This window comes from Bufo bufo, chromosome 5 (assembly GCF_905171765.1).
Source record: "Bufo bufo chromosome 5, aBufBuf1.1, whole genome shotgun sequence".
NCBI classification, from domain to species: Eukaryota; Metazoa; Chordata; class Amphibia; order Anura; family Bufonidae; genus Bufo; species Bufo bufo.
In genome coordinates, this window is record NC_053393.1 from 479,440,788 (window position 1) to 479,459,769 (window position 18,982).

General features: G+C 41.0%; 1 protein-coding gene across 1 annotated transcript; it reads right to left on the reverse strand.

The window, feature by feature from the left end:
* Window positions 1-5,669: 5,669 nt before the first annotated feature.
* Window positions 5,670-18,620, reverse strand: KLHL10 (kelch like family member 10). Its single transcript, XM_040434032.1, has 5 exons — window positions 18,442-18,620; window positions 13,723-14,212; window positions 10,719-11,336; window positions 9,093-9,242; window positions 5,670-6,032 (listed from the first exon to the last, which is right to left on the reverse strand). Exons 1-5 carry the CDS (start codon window positions 18,618-18,620, stop codon window positions 5,670-5,672), a joined length of 1,800 nt encoding a protein of 599 aa, XP_040289966.1.
* Window positions 18,621-18,982: the final 362 nt, after the last annotated feature.

Consider the following 18,982-nt stretch of genomic DNA (forward strand, 5'->3'; position numbering starts at 1 on the left):
AGGTATAGAAGAGACTTCCAACGTCAAATGATTTTATACAAGATATCTTTTATAATAATCTGCTAAAGGGAGTTGAGACACAAGGTTGTAATGACTTTCAATTCAGTATGACGTTCCCATTCCTGAGCAAATTATTTAATTTGTGTTACCCCACATCTGTACACAGAACATTTTTCATAGGCTTAGGCATGTTTAATTACTTAAAACCACATGGATAGTATAATCCCAGTCAAAGTCAAAGTATCTGCCAACATACCCCAGCTGTCTACACTGCAGGATGGAAAAGAAAGCAACTAGCGGCATTAAAGCCAATTTTTTTTTACTCTGCAATGCATCTATATTGATTTATTTAGTATTAGAAATAATTGTAATAATATAATAATGTAATTAAAAAAATAAGCATCATTGCAAATTATGTTACAAATGTCGACTGTATTTTATACTACAAACCCCTGCAGCCATGTGTTACACTTTTCAATTTGCCCCTGCTTTATGCTAGCCTTTAGATCCATGCAAATGAAGGATCAGGCTAAGGCTACATTTACATGACCGTAATTTTTTGGCGGAAATTGCAGATCCACAAAACATGGATACCGGCTGTGTGCTGTCCGTATCTTTTACGGCCCCATTAAAATGAATGGGTCCGCACCCGTTCCACAAAACCATTTTGTGGCACATTATACCACCCCAACAGAACCAACAGAGCCAAATACCACAGTCCATCACAAAATACTGCCAGCAGCACAAAATACATCCCCAAAAACTTCCACTGGCTGGCCCTGAGGAGGATTAAGACGGCGCCTTGGGCATCGGCCCATGGGGATATTTCCCTGTAGGGTCTATGTCCAATCCGCCCCTGGTTGGATCCATGGAAACCAGTCAGATCCGTTATGGTCGGGCATAGACTTGTATTATGACGGATCAAAACGGAATGCCTCTTAAAGGCTTCCAATCTGCATTCCATCATATATTCGGAATACAATTAAAATGCAATCCATAACGGGATTCCTCCACTGCCCGAACGACGAACCCAAACCTGTAAAGTGAGGACTAGAGATGAGCGAATCGAATCGCATAAAACTTTGTTTCAATACTGTACGGACTGGTACCACTTGGAACCGAACCCGAGTTCGGGAAATGGTTTCTTTACAGTACAAATTAATTTATGAATTTATTACTCGAAGTCTCGCGAGGCTTCGCGAAGCAATAACTTTGGCTCATTGGAGCCAATACATTCTAATACTGTATGGAGCTCCTGCTCCGTACAGTATTGGAACCAGGTTTTATGCAAATCGACTTCGGATGTTTCATTTGAAGTCGATTCGCTCCTCCCTAGTCAGGAAACATCTCACTGCCTTAAGGCCTGATGGCACAGCAGACACATGACAAACCAGGAAGTAGGATTCAAGCATGGGGGATTAGAGAAAACTGCAAATGAGGTAAAAAGAAAATCCAAGGAAGAATGGGAGATAGAATAATTAATGAAAATAAACTTTAAGAAATAAACAGTTTAATGGATGATGACATCTCTGAGGCGTATGCTTAGAAATATCCATATTCCACCTCACAACCCAAACTTTTTCTTGGTGTAGGGTCAGACTGGTCTTCCAGAGTACCAGAGGATCCTCCGGTGGGCCCAAGCTCTCATACAATAATGGGCCCTTTATAATACAGGGTCCATACTATCTAGCAGAAAACAATTAGAAATTAACTGACCTTGGAACTAATAACCACCAGATATTCTATTAAACCTTACAAAAGTCCTGAATATGCAATGATAACAAAAATAGCTTAAAAGTGAATGTGCGTATGTCCTGCACACACAGAGGTTGGGCCCTCAGAATTATTTCCTCTGATGGGCCCAGGAACTTCCATCCAGCTCTGTCTTGGTGAACAGCCTGGCAGTGTTGCATCATCTTCTACATCTCACCAGGACATTACTAGTAAGTAAAAAATGTACAAAGTATGCTTTGTGTGATATATTAACATGTCTTGGTTGTGAACCACCAAGGGTGGAGGAAATCTCATCCTAGGTTGTAAAGCATTTTTTTTTCTAGAAAGAGGTCGGAGCTAAATTGGCTATTCAGTTTCTACTTCCTGTCTAGAGGAGTTATGGAATTGGTGAGCTAGAGAGAGGAGTGCATACCAGTCTGCTGAAGAGTCTGCACATGTTCTACCTGTGGTGATTACACAGAAAAAGGTTAAAGGCCCCCATAGCTTTTACCAGGTCATGTTAAAGTTTCCAGCCTGCCTAGCATCATTTTTGCAGTGGCTATTAGGGCTTTGGAAAGTTTGTATGTTCTGTACCTCACTACCAGGAACTGCAGAAAATGTATATTGTTGAATACCACTAAGAAAGGATATAACTCAGAGAAACAAATAGCTCCTACCAGTAAAGGTTTAGCTCCAGTCAGTTAAACTGCCATTGAAGACTGTCTTCTGCTTCCATGATTGGAATTGTTCCATTACTAGTCAAGTAAAGGAACCGTGAAGTTTTTGTTTCACCACTTCCCTGTCTTGTACATATTATTTTGCACATCACCATCAAGGGCAGCGTGCGATCAGGTAATTATTACTCCTATGGTGTGGATCCCCTCTTCATTCTGCCAGCCCTGGGAGTAAGGGAGAAGGACCTGGCCACCAGAGAAACCACTGCCATCTATACAATTACCACCTCTATCTCCTCTCCGCACTTCCACGAGGTTGCTGCATATCTGAACCAACACATAGTAACCAGATGCCTTGGAACATCAAATATGGGTCCTCCTCTCTCCTTGATTGTGTGTTACTTGCAGATGGTCAGGATCCAGCAACAGAACTACAAGTGAGTCTTTGTGTGGAGCTGATCCACATCTGTCTCTCCAATGAGTGTTAGCATGCTTCTACCTCAACTCTATCTTGTGGTAATTCAAAGTCATCTCCTGAATGTGCAGCACACCAGACATGCAGGGTATAGCGACAGTGAGGTCGCGGTATGGGCAATCGAGGGTTACTCACTTTTCTTTGGAGAACCCTGGGCAGGCATGCAACAGTGAAGGAGAGGCAGACACTAGTTCATCTGGGGCACACTCTGTATGGAGAGACCTGGCCTGATGTTATGTGAGGTGCCCTGGGTGTTGTAGGTATTTTTAGTGCCTTAGGCAAGGTCCCTTTAAGGTTCGTGACGCCAGTGCCTGTAACGGTGGCACACCGATTTATAGGAGTAATAAATGAGTACACAGTTGGTGAACTAAACGTTGCTTTACTTGGTGGTAAAAACAGTCCAACTTTGTACCTGTTGTTACAGTAAATGGTAATGCAGTCCCTTGAACAATACTCCACAAGCAGGTTGACTTTCAATGGTGGCAGGTATTAATCTTGCAAGATACTTGGAGGGTAAACAGTTAATGCTTTGCAGTGCAATGCTGCTCTATCCCCTTCAGCTATTCTAGCTGGCTGGATCCCAAGGCCCGGATGCCTAATTGCTGGCTTAAATCCTTGGTATAAATTCCTTCCTCCAGTATTGGCACTTGCTTTACTTTATAGAACCTCTGCCCATCAGGGTACTTATCTGACCTGGTATTATCCTTGCTTGGTAGGGAAGCTGCAGGTTTCTCCCAGGAGGTCCATTCCTACTACTGGGGTAATCTTCTACAGGCAGGCTAGGGTTCTTCACTAGCCTCCTGGTTGTAGCTAGCAGCCAGGGCTATCAAGCTGCATGTCAGGAGGAGGCCCTCAGCATATCTCTGGCTGGTGCCTTCTCACTTCTGTCTTCACAGACTCCTGACTATGAACCTACCCCTCCCTGTCTGGGCCTGGACATTTATACTAGGGGCTCCCTATCTCCCTCTAGTGCCTGGGATGTCTAATTACACCCAACTAGGCCTGCTATACATAATACAGGGAAGCATTGCATGTAAAAACACATAGAAAAATACATTAAATGCATATAAGATCACTGTCCCTTGTGAGTAGAAGTAACACCTGAACCAATTGACCCTTGTGTAGTGCCCACGCCTACCTAGTGGGACACTACAAATGTATATCATTGCACTTAGTAAATGTTGGCCCTACTTGGGCTCCTGATTTTTTCCTTTAAGGCCACTGGAGCCCAGGATTGGACTGACCCACCTCTAGTCCCCTACTGTTATGGGGAGCCGGCACTGCGCTCTCCCTCCACAGCGCCGCTGGCATCCCGCACAGAGTGAGGAGCGAGGATGCAGCCAGTGTCCTCGTCTCCATGGCAGCAACAGGTCAGGGAGGACCTGGCCGCGCACACCTCCTCAGCATGGCCGGCGTCCTCCATCCCCTAGGAAATGAGCTGCAGAGTTACTGAGCGCCGATAGCGTTGACTCGGCACTCAGCTGTATGAAGGTATGGGAGATGAGTCATGTGACACTGGCCATGTCACGTGACTCAGTAATTGGGGACTATTTAAACAGGCTTCCTGCTGGCCACAGGTTGCCTGTGATTGGTCTTGCTACCCTTACCAGCATATTGTTATATTGTGTACTCTGTGTGTTTTGACCTCGGCTTTGTCTTTCACCTCGACCTTGTGACCTCCCTGGAAATGTTGTGACCTTCTGGCTTCTGACTTCGGATTGTGTTGACTCTGTTATTGTGTTTCCCCTTGTGTACCTGCATGACCTCCTGGCTTTGACTTTTGCTTCCTTGACTTTGTTACGGTTTCCTCTTATCTTCTCTAGGCCGCTGCACGTATCTAGCTAGGGACTGCCGCCAAGTTGTACGTCGTCGGTTGGGACGGGCTGAGCAAGTAGGTAGGGACAGAGGTGCGGGTCGGAGATCAGGGCTGCACTCTTCCCTTGTATCCGTGACACCTACCCTCTTCGCAAGTGGCACATGGCACAGTACACTGACTGCACTACATACAGATATTCAGTATACAGCATCTTACCTGTCTATGCATTCATATAAAAACTGGGTACATTATTTAACAAACTACCCAGTTTATTATTACGCATATCAGATGAGATGACCTGCTGGCACAGAGACAGGGTTTCCAGGACAGAATATTTTGAAAGATAGACTAAGCAGCAGGCTACTACTGAAAATAAATGTGTGCTGGTACAGTTTTTGTGATTTGCAATTTGTTTATTTTTTACTATTTATTTTTATTATCATTTTGGGCAAAAAGGGGTGATTCAAATTTTTATATATTTTTTTTAATTTTTTAAAAACATTTACTTTTTTTTTACTTTTTAAAGTCATCCTAGGTGACTATAACAAGCAACCATTACATTGCCTTTTGTATTCAGTAATGGTATATTATTCATGACAAAATACACAATTCAGTATATTCCAATACAGTGCTGCCACCTGCAGGCTTGTATTGAAACATACTAGTGATAGGAATCTTAATCAGGCTCTGGTGTATCATTACAAGGTAACAGCTTCCCCAATCTCAGTCAGGAAAGCTGTTACTGGAGTAGGAGCGTGTAGCTCACACATTTTCACCACTCAGATTTCATGGTCACATGAAACAACAAGACACCTGATGACTAAGGTGCACGCTCCACTCTGAAGCAGGCAGCATCTTTAGAGACCTGTTGGGAAGGGGTTAAGCTTCTTAGATATCTGTATTTAAAATTATCTGGCAATTGAGTTCAGTTTCTACAGCTTTTATTATTTGTTGGCCTGGTTGTATTGCATTAAGTTGTGTTAAAAACTTGTCATATTGGCAGTGAACTTGTGGAGGTGGAAGATCTAATCTCATCTCTGGATTGGATGTCTCGGGAAGCTGCATAGTGTCGGATGTTGGGGAGACCAGCTACCACACAACAACTTAAAGCACTACGGTAAACGTTCATGCCATGGACATCATACCACTCATCTGTTGTTTCATCATAGCATTCAACATTGAATGTGGTGGTAAATCCATTAAAACCTCCTACAGCAAAAAGAAGGTCATCTAGTACTTCAATTCCAAAGTTGCTTCGAGGTGTGACCATAGGAGTCACCACGTGCCAAGTGTTGTTGACAGGGCTGTAAGCCTCAACACTTCTCAGGCGATTAGCTCCATCAAAACCTCCAACCTAAAAAATAAAATAAGTATTACTTAAAGATGGAAAATACTGAAATGGAGATTCTTTTTCATAGAAGTTGGTGATAATTGGGTGTTTACTAGAGGACACTTAGGGAAGAGCACTGTTATGTTTAAGAGCTATAAAATATATATCTAAAGTACCAAACAATTGTCACCTATGATAAATTGTTCTGGGTGACTGATTAGAATAAGAATCACTAGAATTCTTTGGGCTCCATAGCAAAGTCCAGATTGCCCCTCCATCACGTGGCAGTAACATGAAGTTTAGTTCACAGTGGAAGAACAGAAAATGAGATGGTCTGCTTGTTGTTTGTCTTCAGTTTTGCATATTTCCTACTACTGAAGCATATTTCCACCCTTTAGGACAATGTAGGCTACAATATGGATCTGTCTTTAACCTTCCATTGTCATAAAATATGAAATTTGCTTATAAGATGGCGAACCCCATACTCTTTGTATGTGCAGCACATGGACTGCTGATGTATCCTTTATTATTAGCCGTCTGTTTCTTTAAATGAATAGACTAGTTAATTAAAGGCCCTTTACACTGCCTGAACATCGGGCAGATTATTGCTAACAATCATTCTTACGAATACTTGTTAGTGATAATCTGCTGGTATAAATGTGCCACCAGTTACCCAATGAACGTGCGTTTCAATAATAGGATCATTTGTGCAGTCACCTAAATCATTGTTTGCTGGCAACAGATCATGCTTTCTAAACAGCACTCTGCTGCTGGCAAACAATGACTCTGTAGGGGGACGAACAATGGCGCCTTTACACGAAACAATTTAGCCGATTATTGTGGGGAAAGAAGCATACTTTCCCGACAATGGCCTGCTCGACCATGCATTTACATGTAGCGATCTCCTCCACAGTATGGGCAAGAGTAATCGCTAATGCCCTCACTCATCCCCATACAGAATCATTGTGTGCCAGCAGCAGAGTGTTCAGACAGCACAATCTGCTGCCAGCAAATAATGATTTCGGTGACGACACCAACAATCCTTTTGTTTGCGTTTCGCTCATTCATTGGTTAATCGGCGGCACCATTACACCGGTAGATTATCGCTAACAAGCATTCCTACAAGTGTTTCTTAGCGATAATCTTCTCAATGTTCAGTCAGTGTAAAGGGGCTTTATGAGACTGCTCAGTGGTTTAATTGTGTTTTCTTTGTAAACAGGTACAGTACAGACCAAAAGTTTGGACAATAGTGAAGAAATATCCGGCTCAGTTCAGGTGAAGTATTGTAACTTTATTCCAGCGTAATAAAGTCTGTATACAAGTGTAAATTCATCAAAACTATGAATTAACACATGTGGAATTATATACATAACAAACAAGTGTGAAACAACTGAAAATATGTCATATTCTAGGTTCTTCAAAGTAGCCACCTTTTGCTTGGATTACTGCTTTGCACACTCTTGGCATTCTCTTGATGAGCTTCAAGAGGTAGTACCCTCCACATGTGTTAAGTCACAGAAGTTGTGTCCAAACTTTTGGTCTGTACTGTATATATACTGTATATGATTGTGTTTGTATGTATTATATCAATGTTGTCTACTGCAAGTTACCCAAAGTAGGGGTTGCAATATCCTACGGTGCCTCCATAATATGCTGTTATGCTTGATTGCAGGAATGATTGTCTTATTGGTTGTCAGCTACAGATAGCGGAGTAGGCAAAGAAGAGCCTGGACCAGATAGAGAGGTGTACGTTGTGATGCCGATTTGTTGCGGTACCACACTGTAATAAGTAGCTGCAGGGGGGAACAATTAGGAAGAGATATGGTTGGAGGTGGGTACCTATTTCATTAAATATTGGCCAGTGAAACCAGCCTGTGATCTGTTTAACCTGAGGAGATTACGGTGAGCTACAAACTGGTGTAGGTTTGGACTTTGGGAAAGGTGATGAACTGGATGTTTAAAACATGTTGCCGACTGTAAGGATTGCTAGTGGGCTGAAGGTTAGGTGGAGTGATGTAGGGCCTGAAATGAGCGATATAATAGATTTCCTAGTGAGACCAACTTCTGGAAGGGAACAGATCAGCTACGTTACTGAGCTGTGTTCTGTGCAGACTGCCAACAAAGCTGTATATGCTAAGTGTACTGGCAGCCTAAATAAGTTTAACTCAGGAGAAGTCTGCTGTGGTGATAATCACCATGGAAGGATCCAGGAAGGGGTGAGTGGTGCTTAGCTCAAACCAAGGAAGACTGCAGCTAGGTCAAGTCAGTTCTGTGAGGACTGGAGAGACGCTATAGTAGATGCCTTATTATCTGTTGACCTGAGGTGAAATCTAGTGGGTTTATTTGTGAGGTGTTTCAAACTGAATGGGCCTGTCTCAAAAATAAGGGTCATGTGAGTGGGGGCCCTTGAGATTAGTCCCTACGTAAAAGCAATAGGGCTCTAGGGAGTAGAGCCTTGACTGCGAGAAATAGCTACCTTATATTAAATGGAGGGTGATTGGACAGTTGTTTGTGTGAAGCCACACATTTGCTTGGATGTGGCTCCTGTGGAGTGAACAGGAACCTGAAATAGAGGGTTGCACAATTGTTGTGTCCAAATAAGTCTGCAATATTTAAGCAATAGCGCCACCTTGTGTGTAATTGAAACCAATTTGATTCCGTGTCCCTTAAATAGACTGTATCCATTAAAATGGTTCTCCAAGACTCAACTGTCACCATTGTTCTGGTTTCAGCTTCCTTCTCCTCTGCTTCTGGCCTTCTGGACTGGAAGTGTGATGTATTGTCTACAGGCACACCATTGCTGACATCCAATTAATAGCCTCAGCAAGCCATTGATCAGTAAGCAGCAGTGATGTGCATGTAGATTGCAGGTTACAATTCCACTCAAGTGGGGATAGGAAGCGGAGGAGAAGGAAACTGAGCGCTAGAACCAAAGTGACTATGGCAGGTGAGTCTAAAGTTGAACCAGTTAACTTAATTTGGTCTACAATTGCCTTTTTTTTTTTAAAGGGGAACAACGCAAATAACACATCCTAGATGTGTGAATCGGTATGCTTTACATTTTTAGGTATTAAATATCCATACCACATATACTTTTTCTCTATAGGCAATAACTCCCACACCACTACGCCGGCTCCACATTGGAGAGATTGTAGTCCACTGTTTGGTATCAAGGCTGTACATCTCAGCAGTGAATAGGCACTCATTACCATTGAATCCTCCGCAGATGTAAATCTGAACAAAAATTAATAACGAACATAAAAAATATTATACGGTTCTATACGGTTCTTCTACATATTGAAGAAAGATTTACATAAAAGTATCAGTGCTTTATCAGCATTTTATTAATAAAATCACAGAATGGTCTAATAAGTGATTTCCCTGCAAGATACCCAACTGGCAGTAGACATCACATCACTAGTAGTGGATGAAGTCCCAAAGAATGTGGTTTTTGACTCATGGATGATAAAAACGCTAAAAACGCTAAAAACGCTATTATAAATTTTTACTCCTCAATACGAATCACACTGATACACTGCAAATCATGAGCTAAGGAGAGTAATCTAAAATTATGACCTAATATTACAGTTCTAGATAAGCATTAATCTAAATAATTTGTCTTGCATAACGTCATATAGAATATAGGCTTCTGAAAACTTGAATGTGTAGCAACCAATGTTTCACCCTGACATTGGCCACAATTTATGATATCCTAATATCCATAGAAACAAAAAACTATGCTATGGACAATCATCTCCATAAGAAAAAGAGACCCATCCACAGAGAGCTGTTTCTGGATTTTTGACCCTCATCAGTGCTAGCAGGGTATTGGCTAGGTGAAAGATCCTGATGTGATTCTAGTGGAATATTTTTTATTTTCTTATGGAGACTACCAACTTGGTGTAGTGAGTTTAATATGCCAGGCAATGCAAAGTAGCAATTTTCGAGGAAGAAGGAAAGTTGTCTCTCTGGTACAACCTATTGGAAGTAGCTATCCTATCAGTTAATATTCAACCTTTTAATAGGTTTTCCCTTATGAGGAAGATTCTGGATTAGCTTATATCCTTGTTCATGTTACAAGGCCTATTAAAAAGTCAGTCTCAGTATAGCTACCCACAACAGGTGACACTAGAAAGACAATTTAATTTTTTCCTGAAGGACGGCTACTTTGCATACCATGGTTTCTCATTATAACATAGATAGGTGGATTATAACAGACATGATGGATACCACCAGTGCCTATCTGACTTAATTAGATTACAATAAAATCCTTATGGTTCTGCCAGGGTGTCTGTCTGCATGGAGTACTATAATTCAGATGTGAACCCAACCGTAGATTTAAAAAAGTGCCATCAGCACTTAAAGGGGTTGTGACATAAAATCAATATATCCCCAATCCACAGCAAGACTGGGGATAAGCACCTGATCGGTGGGGAATCTGACTGGTGGATCCCCACCGATAATAAGAACAGAGGTCCCGTGTGTCGGTATCAATTGATTGTCTCTGGGACTGTCGGAGATAGCCATGTGCAACACTCGGTTATTTCCGGCACTCCAATTGAATAAGAATGTAGTGGCAGCATGCATACTCAATCTGCCACTACTACCTCATGGACCCCATTCTCATAATTGTGATTTTATTCCAGACTCCTACCGATAAGATGCTTATCCCCTATCCTCTACCTTTAAGAAAGATTAATATCTCCTTACCTTGTCATTAAGTGTGGTGGCACTGGCATCACTCCTCTGCTCATTCATAGGGTCAATCAAAGTCCACTGGTTGTTTTCTGGGTCATACCGTTCAGCAGTGTTCAGACGAAAGTGGCCATCAAAGCCTCCCATTGCATAGATATTTCCATCCAGAATAGTGACACTGATATAACATCTTTTTGAATGCATGGGTGCTACTTGCTGCCATGTTTTCTTAATTGGGTTAAAACTTATTACACTGCTAAAATAGTCCACACTATCAAATCCACCAATAATATACACATGCTCCTTAAAATATGCTGTTCCATGGTACGCTCTTGGACTTAAATCTTCATTTATAATATTGACCCACTGGTCGGCACGGGAATCATAGCACTCAATAGCATTTGTGGGACTACCTCCACTCCAACCACCTATAGCAAACAAGACTGCATAAGGAAGACGAGGTCTGTTCATTGGGTTTATCAAATCCACATTTGAGGGGCCATTTATATTAAGGTCATAAATAGCTTTTAAACCATTAATGATGATAGGCTTGCACTCTTCATTCTCGCTTACATAGTTGTTTGTTTTAACATTGTATTTGAAGTAGTCATCATCCATGAATGCAAAGCGAACCTAGCAATAAAGATTAGAGCAGTTTATAAAACGACAACCAAAGGAGTGAGAAGTACTGAGAAACTGTAAAGTCAAATACATATACATTGTAGAAATATATACAGTATCTATCTAAATATAAATGTACTTCAAAACAGATGAAGGTGCCCTGTGGTATCTGATACTAAGACATTATCATAGAACATTTAAAGGCTATGTACACCTTTGGGGACATTTTTTATTTATTATTGCAATGTACTCATTTTGAGCTAAAATCATTTTTTCAATTGTTTTCTTTTTCAAATTCAGAGCCCTTTTCTCTTACAGGGCTGAGATTCTCTGGTAGCAGGCTCTGTATTTTTACTGTTTCCCATCAGACAGCTCAGCTGAGAGCTCATTATTTCTAAACTGACCTTATAAACACTCATTATAGCTTAGTTCTTATCTTACTGATAAGAATGTGGCTTAAACAACTGTTCATGACCTCTTAGTAATTTAGAGATAAGGTTTATTAGATGACCAAAGTATGATTCAAAAAGCTAGAAAAACTGTTAACCCTTTGTGACCGAACAGCTCATTATTTTTAATAATGACCAATTGAAAAAAAAGATTTTTAGCCCAAAATGAGTAAAATGCAATGATAAAAATAAATTCTCCCGAATGTGTACATAGCCTTTAAATTCTGATTCAAGAGAGGGTGCCTTCATGGATTGGGTTTGTTTTGTCGGAAAATTCAGCACCTTGAACTCTTTGTCATGTTCTTCAAACAATTCTTTAACAATTTTTATTGTGTGGCAGGGACATCCTCATACTGAAAGAGGCCACTGCCTTCAGGCAATTTCTCAAAATGATTGCCAGGACTCAAGGTTTCCCAGGAGAACATTGCTCAGTGTGCCATCCTTCACAAGGTTAGCGTGGGCAGTCTGAGCTGTCTGCAGCTGCATTACAACAAGCCACAATACACTGTACGTTTTTTACAATACACTGTGGGACAGATTTATCATTACTCTGACAGCTCACTCCACTTTCACATATGGCTAAAGTCAGTTTTAGCCAAGTCAGATTTATGATCGGCCCTTTAAGACTGTAATAAATGTGGTTTGACGGTAGCAGTTTATCCGTCAGTAAGCGGCTTTAGAAAAGTCGCACGTCTTTATGAAAAAGTCGCATGTTCTATTAAAAAGTCTCATAAGATAAGCATGGTCCTCACTGGAGTGAAATTGCGCATTTTTTTGCGACTTTTTTCGCCACTTTTTAAATAGTCTAGATCTGTCTAGAGATTCATTTACATAAGAAAACATGCCCACTTTCAGAAAACTGGTGAGCATAGTGCAGAGCAGAAAAAAGTCGCAAATTTTTGCACAGTTTTAGCGATTGCGCAAAATTTTTTTGACTTTTTCACTGCATTATTTTGACTTGAGCTAAAGATAAATCTGGCCCTGTGCGTTTAACAATGCACAGCCAGCTAATACTGACAGATGTTATGACTTTTCAGCTATGCAAAGTTTTGGAGGGAAAAACCAGATGCACTGACCTTCTGCCTGGTGTAGCTGTGCTGTTTATGCCTTAAGACTTGCTTATGTCTGGAAAAACTGCTAATTCCCATATTGTTTGCATTGAAGCTCTAAATAAGTCTATACTAAAAAAAAATTGTAACATTGTATATGCTTGTTTCTCCACTCCACCCTTCCCACTAGAAAATTCTAGTTCAGCTAAGAACTATATATCAGGAGAGCAGTCAGAGCCCTTAGTTGACTCCAGATAGTGTCCAGTGCTTAGTAAAAGAAGCTTTGCTAGGCTGCATAAGTGACCAGAAGATGCTGAGATAGGGATGCTGAGCCACAGACCCAGGGTTACCTACCCATTGACCAGGGAGCCAGCTGGACAACTAAGCCACAGACCCTGGGCCACCAGCCTTTGTCCAGGGTAACAGCCTTCTTGAGAGAGAGTGGGACAGGTAGCTCAGGGCTTTCCTCACCATACACCCTTCTTCTGTCTGAGAGGAGACTGGAGAAGCCAGCTCAGTGCCTTGCCTGTATTGTTTTGAGTTTCTCCAGTAAAGAAGAACACTGGTTTATTGCAGACCCTGACTCTCTGGACCGATTTCCCATTTTCGTGTTCGGGGGACCCAGCGTAGCATCGGGGCTACCCCACACTCAGCCACTGCACCTTCGCTACCCACTAGTCCGAACAGCAAACACCAGGCATGGATGTAGGAGGCACTGTGTATGATGGTAAAAGTCTAAAGAGCCATGGCACACCACTTTCTTAGTTTGATCAATGGAAAGTGAACAGAGCCTCAATAGTCACATATTTATAGAGATATGCTATTAACTGTTACTTGTACAGAACCTTTTTAATTTTGTTAGGAGACCATTTAATGGTGAAAAAAAAACCTTGGCATTACCTCTGAAAGAAGAATTGAGATATACTGTTTCCGGCTTGAAGGGTTATGTTTGATCCACTTGGTAATAGCTTCAAATGCAAATTCTTCCTGTTTAATGTTCAGTTCATCTTTCTCTAAAATGCCTTTAAGGTCCGTAGCTGACAGATCAAGGAACTCATCTGAGATTTTCAATATATTTTCAAAGTTTTGTAAGATGTACATGTATGCCTCCTGATGGAGCTCAGGGCAATAATAATATTCTGTGAACCTATAGATACCAATACAATTTTGTGGGCACAGTTGGTTTTTCAGGAAATCAGAGCAAATACGTAGAAGCCCTAGAATGTTGAAAAAGTCTGCCGCAATAAAGAGATTTTCCACATTTTCAGGGTTGATTGGGACTGTCCAGGTGTAGGCATACTGTAAGACTAATTTCATTGTGTCTGGAGATACACCAGCGATGTCATATACTTTCTCCTCACTGTTTTTCCAGCTACCTGTGAACAATGCTCTGGAAATAAAAATGAAATTGGGAATAACATGATGTACCCATTGACACTGGTAATGTAGAACACCTAGGTGAAAGAGTCAGCTAGAATAAAATAGATTAAAGGGTACTAGACACAGGACATGAACAAAGGTGGTTCTGTGTCTGGTAGATACATAATATAGGAGAGAAAGTATTTACAGTGCTTGTCTGTTGTAAGGTAGTAGAGCGCTACCATCTGGATATACACTAACCTAAAGAATTATTAGGAACACCATACTAATACGGTGTTGGACCCCCTTTTGCCTTCAGAACTGCCTTAATTCTACGTGGCATTGATTCAACAAGGTGCTGATGGATGGATACATGTTCTCATTCTGTTTACGCCAAATTCGGACTCTACCATTTGAATGTCTCAACAGAAATCGAGACTCATCAGACCAGGCAACATTTTTCCAATCTTCAACAGTCCAATTTTGGTGAGCTCGTGCAAATTGTAGCCTCTTTTTCCTATTTGTAGTGGAGATGAGTGGTATCCGGTAGGGTCTTCTGCTGTTGTAGCCCATCCGCCTCAAGGTTGTGCGTGTTGTGGCTTCACAAATTCTTTGCTGCATACCTCGGTTGTAACGGTTATTTCAGTCAACGTTGCTCTTTTATTAGGTTGAATCAGTCGGCCCATTCTCCTCTGACCTCTAGCATCCACAAGGCATTTTTGCCCACAGGACTGCCACATACTGGATGTTTTTCCCTTTTCACACCATTCTTTGTAAACCCTAGAAATGGTTGTGCGTGAAAATCCCAGTAACTGAGCAGATTGTGAAATACTTAGACCGGCCCGTCTGGCACCAACAACCATGCCACGCTCAAAATTGCTTAAATCACCTTTCTTTCCCATTCTGACATTCAGTTTGGAGTTCAGGAGATTTTCTTGACCAGGACCACACCCCTAAATGCATTGAAGCAACTGCCATGTGATTGGTTGACTAGATAATTGCATTAATGAGAAATAGAACAGGTGTTCCTAATAATTCTTTAGGTGAGTGTATATTATGGACTGTGTTATAAGTTTACTACATGGTAAAGAGAGGCTGCCGCCACTCTAAGATATGCATGTGTTATAGTAGCAAGTAAGATGTTTATGTGCTCATGCACAGCAATAAACAATGCTATTTAGCAACATTATTGTACTGTTGGTAATGTCCTGTTGGTTATTAATCACTATTGATATGTGCATTGTGCTCTATTACATAGTCTTATGTAAGAGAAGGACCTGTGGTCACCTGGACATGCCTGTGCAGGTCCTCAGTACTGGTTACTGGTTTCTTTATAATCATATATTGTACTTGTGACTAAAGCAGTAATATGCATACAGTATTAGCTTTCTAAGCATAGAAATCCACTCTTCTCAACATGGTAGGGCTATAGTAAGTAGTGTATATGATATGTACATGCTAGGACACTGTCCTGTCAATTAAAGGCAGGGGGGAGTGTGCAAAGCAGTGCTCCAACTATTCAGCCTTGGTGCTCCAACTTGCTCATTTGCGTACAAATAAAAACACAGATATCTCTGTGGCTGTTTAGCATACAGACAAAAAAAGGACATTGTTTTAATCAGCATGATCAACCCTGCCAGGCAGTATGTCTGGTTTAATAGGGTTGATCATGCTGACAGAGCCTCTTTAAAACTGGTTGTCCAGGAAAAAATAATGGAGGTCATTTACTAAGCTGAAATACGCCTAAATTAGGCATATTTCAGGTGCAGATGGCAACACAATGATTAGTTGCACCGCTATCTGCAATTTTGCCCCTCTCACGCAAGTTCTAAAATTGTGGGCATGGTGTGGGCAGGAAAGGGGAAGAGCCAGCCTGTTTTAGGCATAATGTAGAAAATGTTCAATATGTAAGACAGCTCGGAAGCTGTCTTACATTTAGAACTGGAGATGGATGTGCCGAAGTTATGGAGAGGCCTGCACCGGATCATCTGCCAGCTATGGGGCTTTATTAGGACCATTGTCTAAAACGCTGGTCTTAATAAATGTGCCTCAATATCTTTAAAATAAATAAAATAGGTATACTTGCCTCATTGATCCCTTACCGCCTCCATTCATAGGATGCTCAGTCCCCCTTCATTCTCCACTTCCTGCTGAAGCATGGATGCCCTGACACATGGACACGTGAACGCACCAGCAGACAATCACTGACTGGAACCGGTTACTGCTGCGGCCAGTGATTGGCTGCAGCAGTCACAAGTTCCTGAGTTGGGAGGTCAGTACTGCAGCAGGAAGCAGAGAATGTCAGGAGACCGGGCAACTTTGGAACAGGAGCGGTAGGGTATTGGAGAATTCAGTTATTCAGGGAGAACAATATGGAGCATGCTTTTATTCAGGGTCACAGTTCAGGTATTGTTTAATTCGAGGACACAGTGAGGGACATGTTTATGTTCAGCAGAAAGAAGGGTGGTGCATAATGTTTTCAGGGTTCACAGTTTGAGCATTTTTTAAATCAGTTAGTAGAATGTGTGGGAGCATATTTGTATTCAGAGGAGCACAGTGGGGACTTTTTTAATGCAGAAAATATGTGGGCGTTTCTTTCATTCAGGTGGCACAGTGTGCGGCATTTCTTGATCATTCAAAGGGCACAGTGTGCACATTTTGTATTTTTTATTGGGGCACAGTGGGTCTTTTTAAATCAGGGTCATGTGTGGGCATGTTTTTACTCAGGAGCAAAGTGGGCACAATGTATAGCATAGTTATATTTAGGGGGCGGTGTGTGTGGCTATTATATTAAGTGGGTGGAGCAAAAACAGGAAGCTGAAAAAACCTGGTCAGCAAACTCTGCAGTGACGGCCTGTGGTCAGGAGATGTCATCATGGTCTGGGCCAGATAGAGAAGAAAAGAGAATGGCTCCAAACAGAGAAGATGCCACACATTGAGAAATATGTTACTATTTTCATGGAAGGTGTAGTTTGATATAGAACAAACTTACATAGCAGTTGTGAACTTGACTTTGCAGTTCATCTCTGTATTTAATTTGATCCTGAAGGTATATTTATGAGCTTAGTTCTGGTATATAAGGTTAACTGAGGTTAGCGCTGGGCTATATTTATATTTTGAGCTTGGTTCTGGTATTGTATGTTATGCTTGGCTCTGGTGCTCAATTTATATACTGCTCTTGATTTTGGTGCATTAAGCATTAATTCTATTTAAACTTTTGTATTGAGGTGTATCAGAAACATAAGAGATGTGCCCTGGCGCATGAGGCATGACTCTTCTTTTACCTCTCCTATATAGACTGCATATGTCTATAGTACTGAATGCGCACCTACAGGTCCATAAATAAATAATTCATGGTGTGGCAAACTAGATTAAATTCTATCATTGGTTTGGTGGCACATAAATTGTGATAATTTATATTAAATTACTGTTACATACAATAATATTTATTAGATTCCATGTTATATATGTTGTATTTAGAATATTTTAACAATTTTATTTAGTTATAGAAGGAATAATTTTAATAGTGTGCTATACTGTGGGAATTTTAACATTAGGTTCCCTACTTGGGCTACAAAAATATACATGGGGGGCATGTATATTTTTGTAGCCCAAGTAGGGAACCTAATGTTAAAAATTTTAATCTCACCCCTGGACCACCATTTCACATCGATGGCCTATCCTGATTCTAATTTCTGGAAAATCCCTTTAAGTCCTGTTCCGTTCCGTTATTGCACAAAACATATCCGTATGGTTTCTGTATTTGATCCGTTTTTTTTTTTGCGGATCGTATACGGGAACAGTAACTTATTAATCACCAAACACATGAGCAATATGGGCTGGGCATAGCATTTCCATAGTATGGATCCGCAAAATACGGATGAAATATGGATGACATATGGATGTGTTCCGCGTGCTGGAATGGAAGCGATATAGGGTTTCGTGTGCATGAGCCCTAACATCTATTAAATTATAAATCACTTAAAAGGGCTTTTCTGGGAATAATTGTCGTCACTGATAAAGCCAGTCTTTGGCTGCAATAGAGCAGGTGAAAATGTCCATACCCTGGGAAGAAAACAATGCAGGGACTGGAACAGAATCCAGCACACAGGATCGGAGCAGTGGGAAGTAGGGAAGTATGGCTCTTACAATACATGATGGAGGCTAGAGCCACAAGTAAATAGTTTAAATATTTCTTAGAGTCAATGAAGAACATTCTCCTTAAAGTTAAACCACTCTCTAAACATGATAAACACTGACCTAAAATATGCACTGCATCCGCATAGGATGTTCTTATGGGCACTGAATTCCACACCGCTGGCTTTGATGACAACGTCACACAGCTTGCCCTCCAATCTCAGTTCATTAAAAATAGTGTAAGCCATGGAGGTCATTTTGCTTTCTGTGTCGACAGTTGAGAAGTTTTCCTCGATCTCCATTGTGAGTATGCAACAGTTTGTCCTGTCACCCTTTACCTCACCAAGCCTTTCATATAATGGAATACTGCAATAAAATTATTTGATGGCATCACAATCTACATTGTGTGATGGAATTCTGAACGGAATGGTCAGGATTCAGGAAGAAACATTGGTGTGCCTGTTCAATGTGGAAGTGTAAAGCATTAAATCTTCATGTATATTTCATGATTTATCTATTTATATCGTTTTTTTTTCTGATTTATTTTACGCATGATTTGATGAAATCTCATTGAAAAATTAAGAAAGGGGTCCAGCTTCCAAAAAAGATGACGTTCTTTATTCCAATACACACAAAGACATTAAAAATCCAACATAGCAAACAG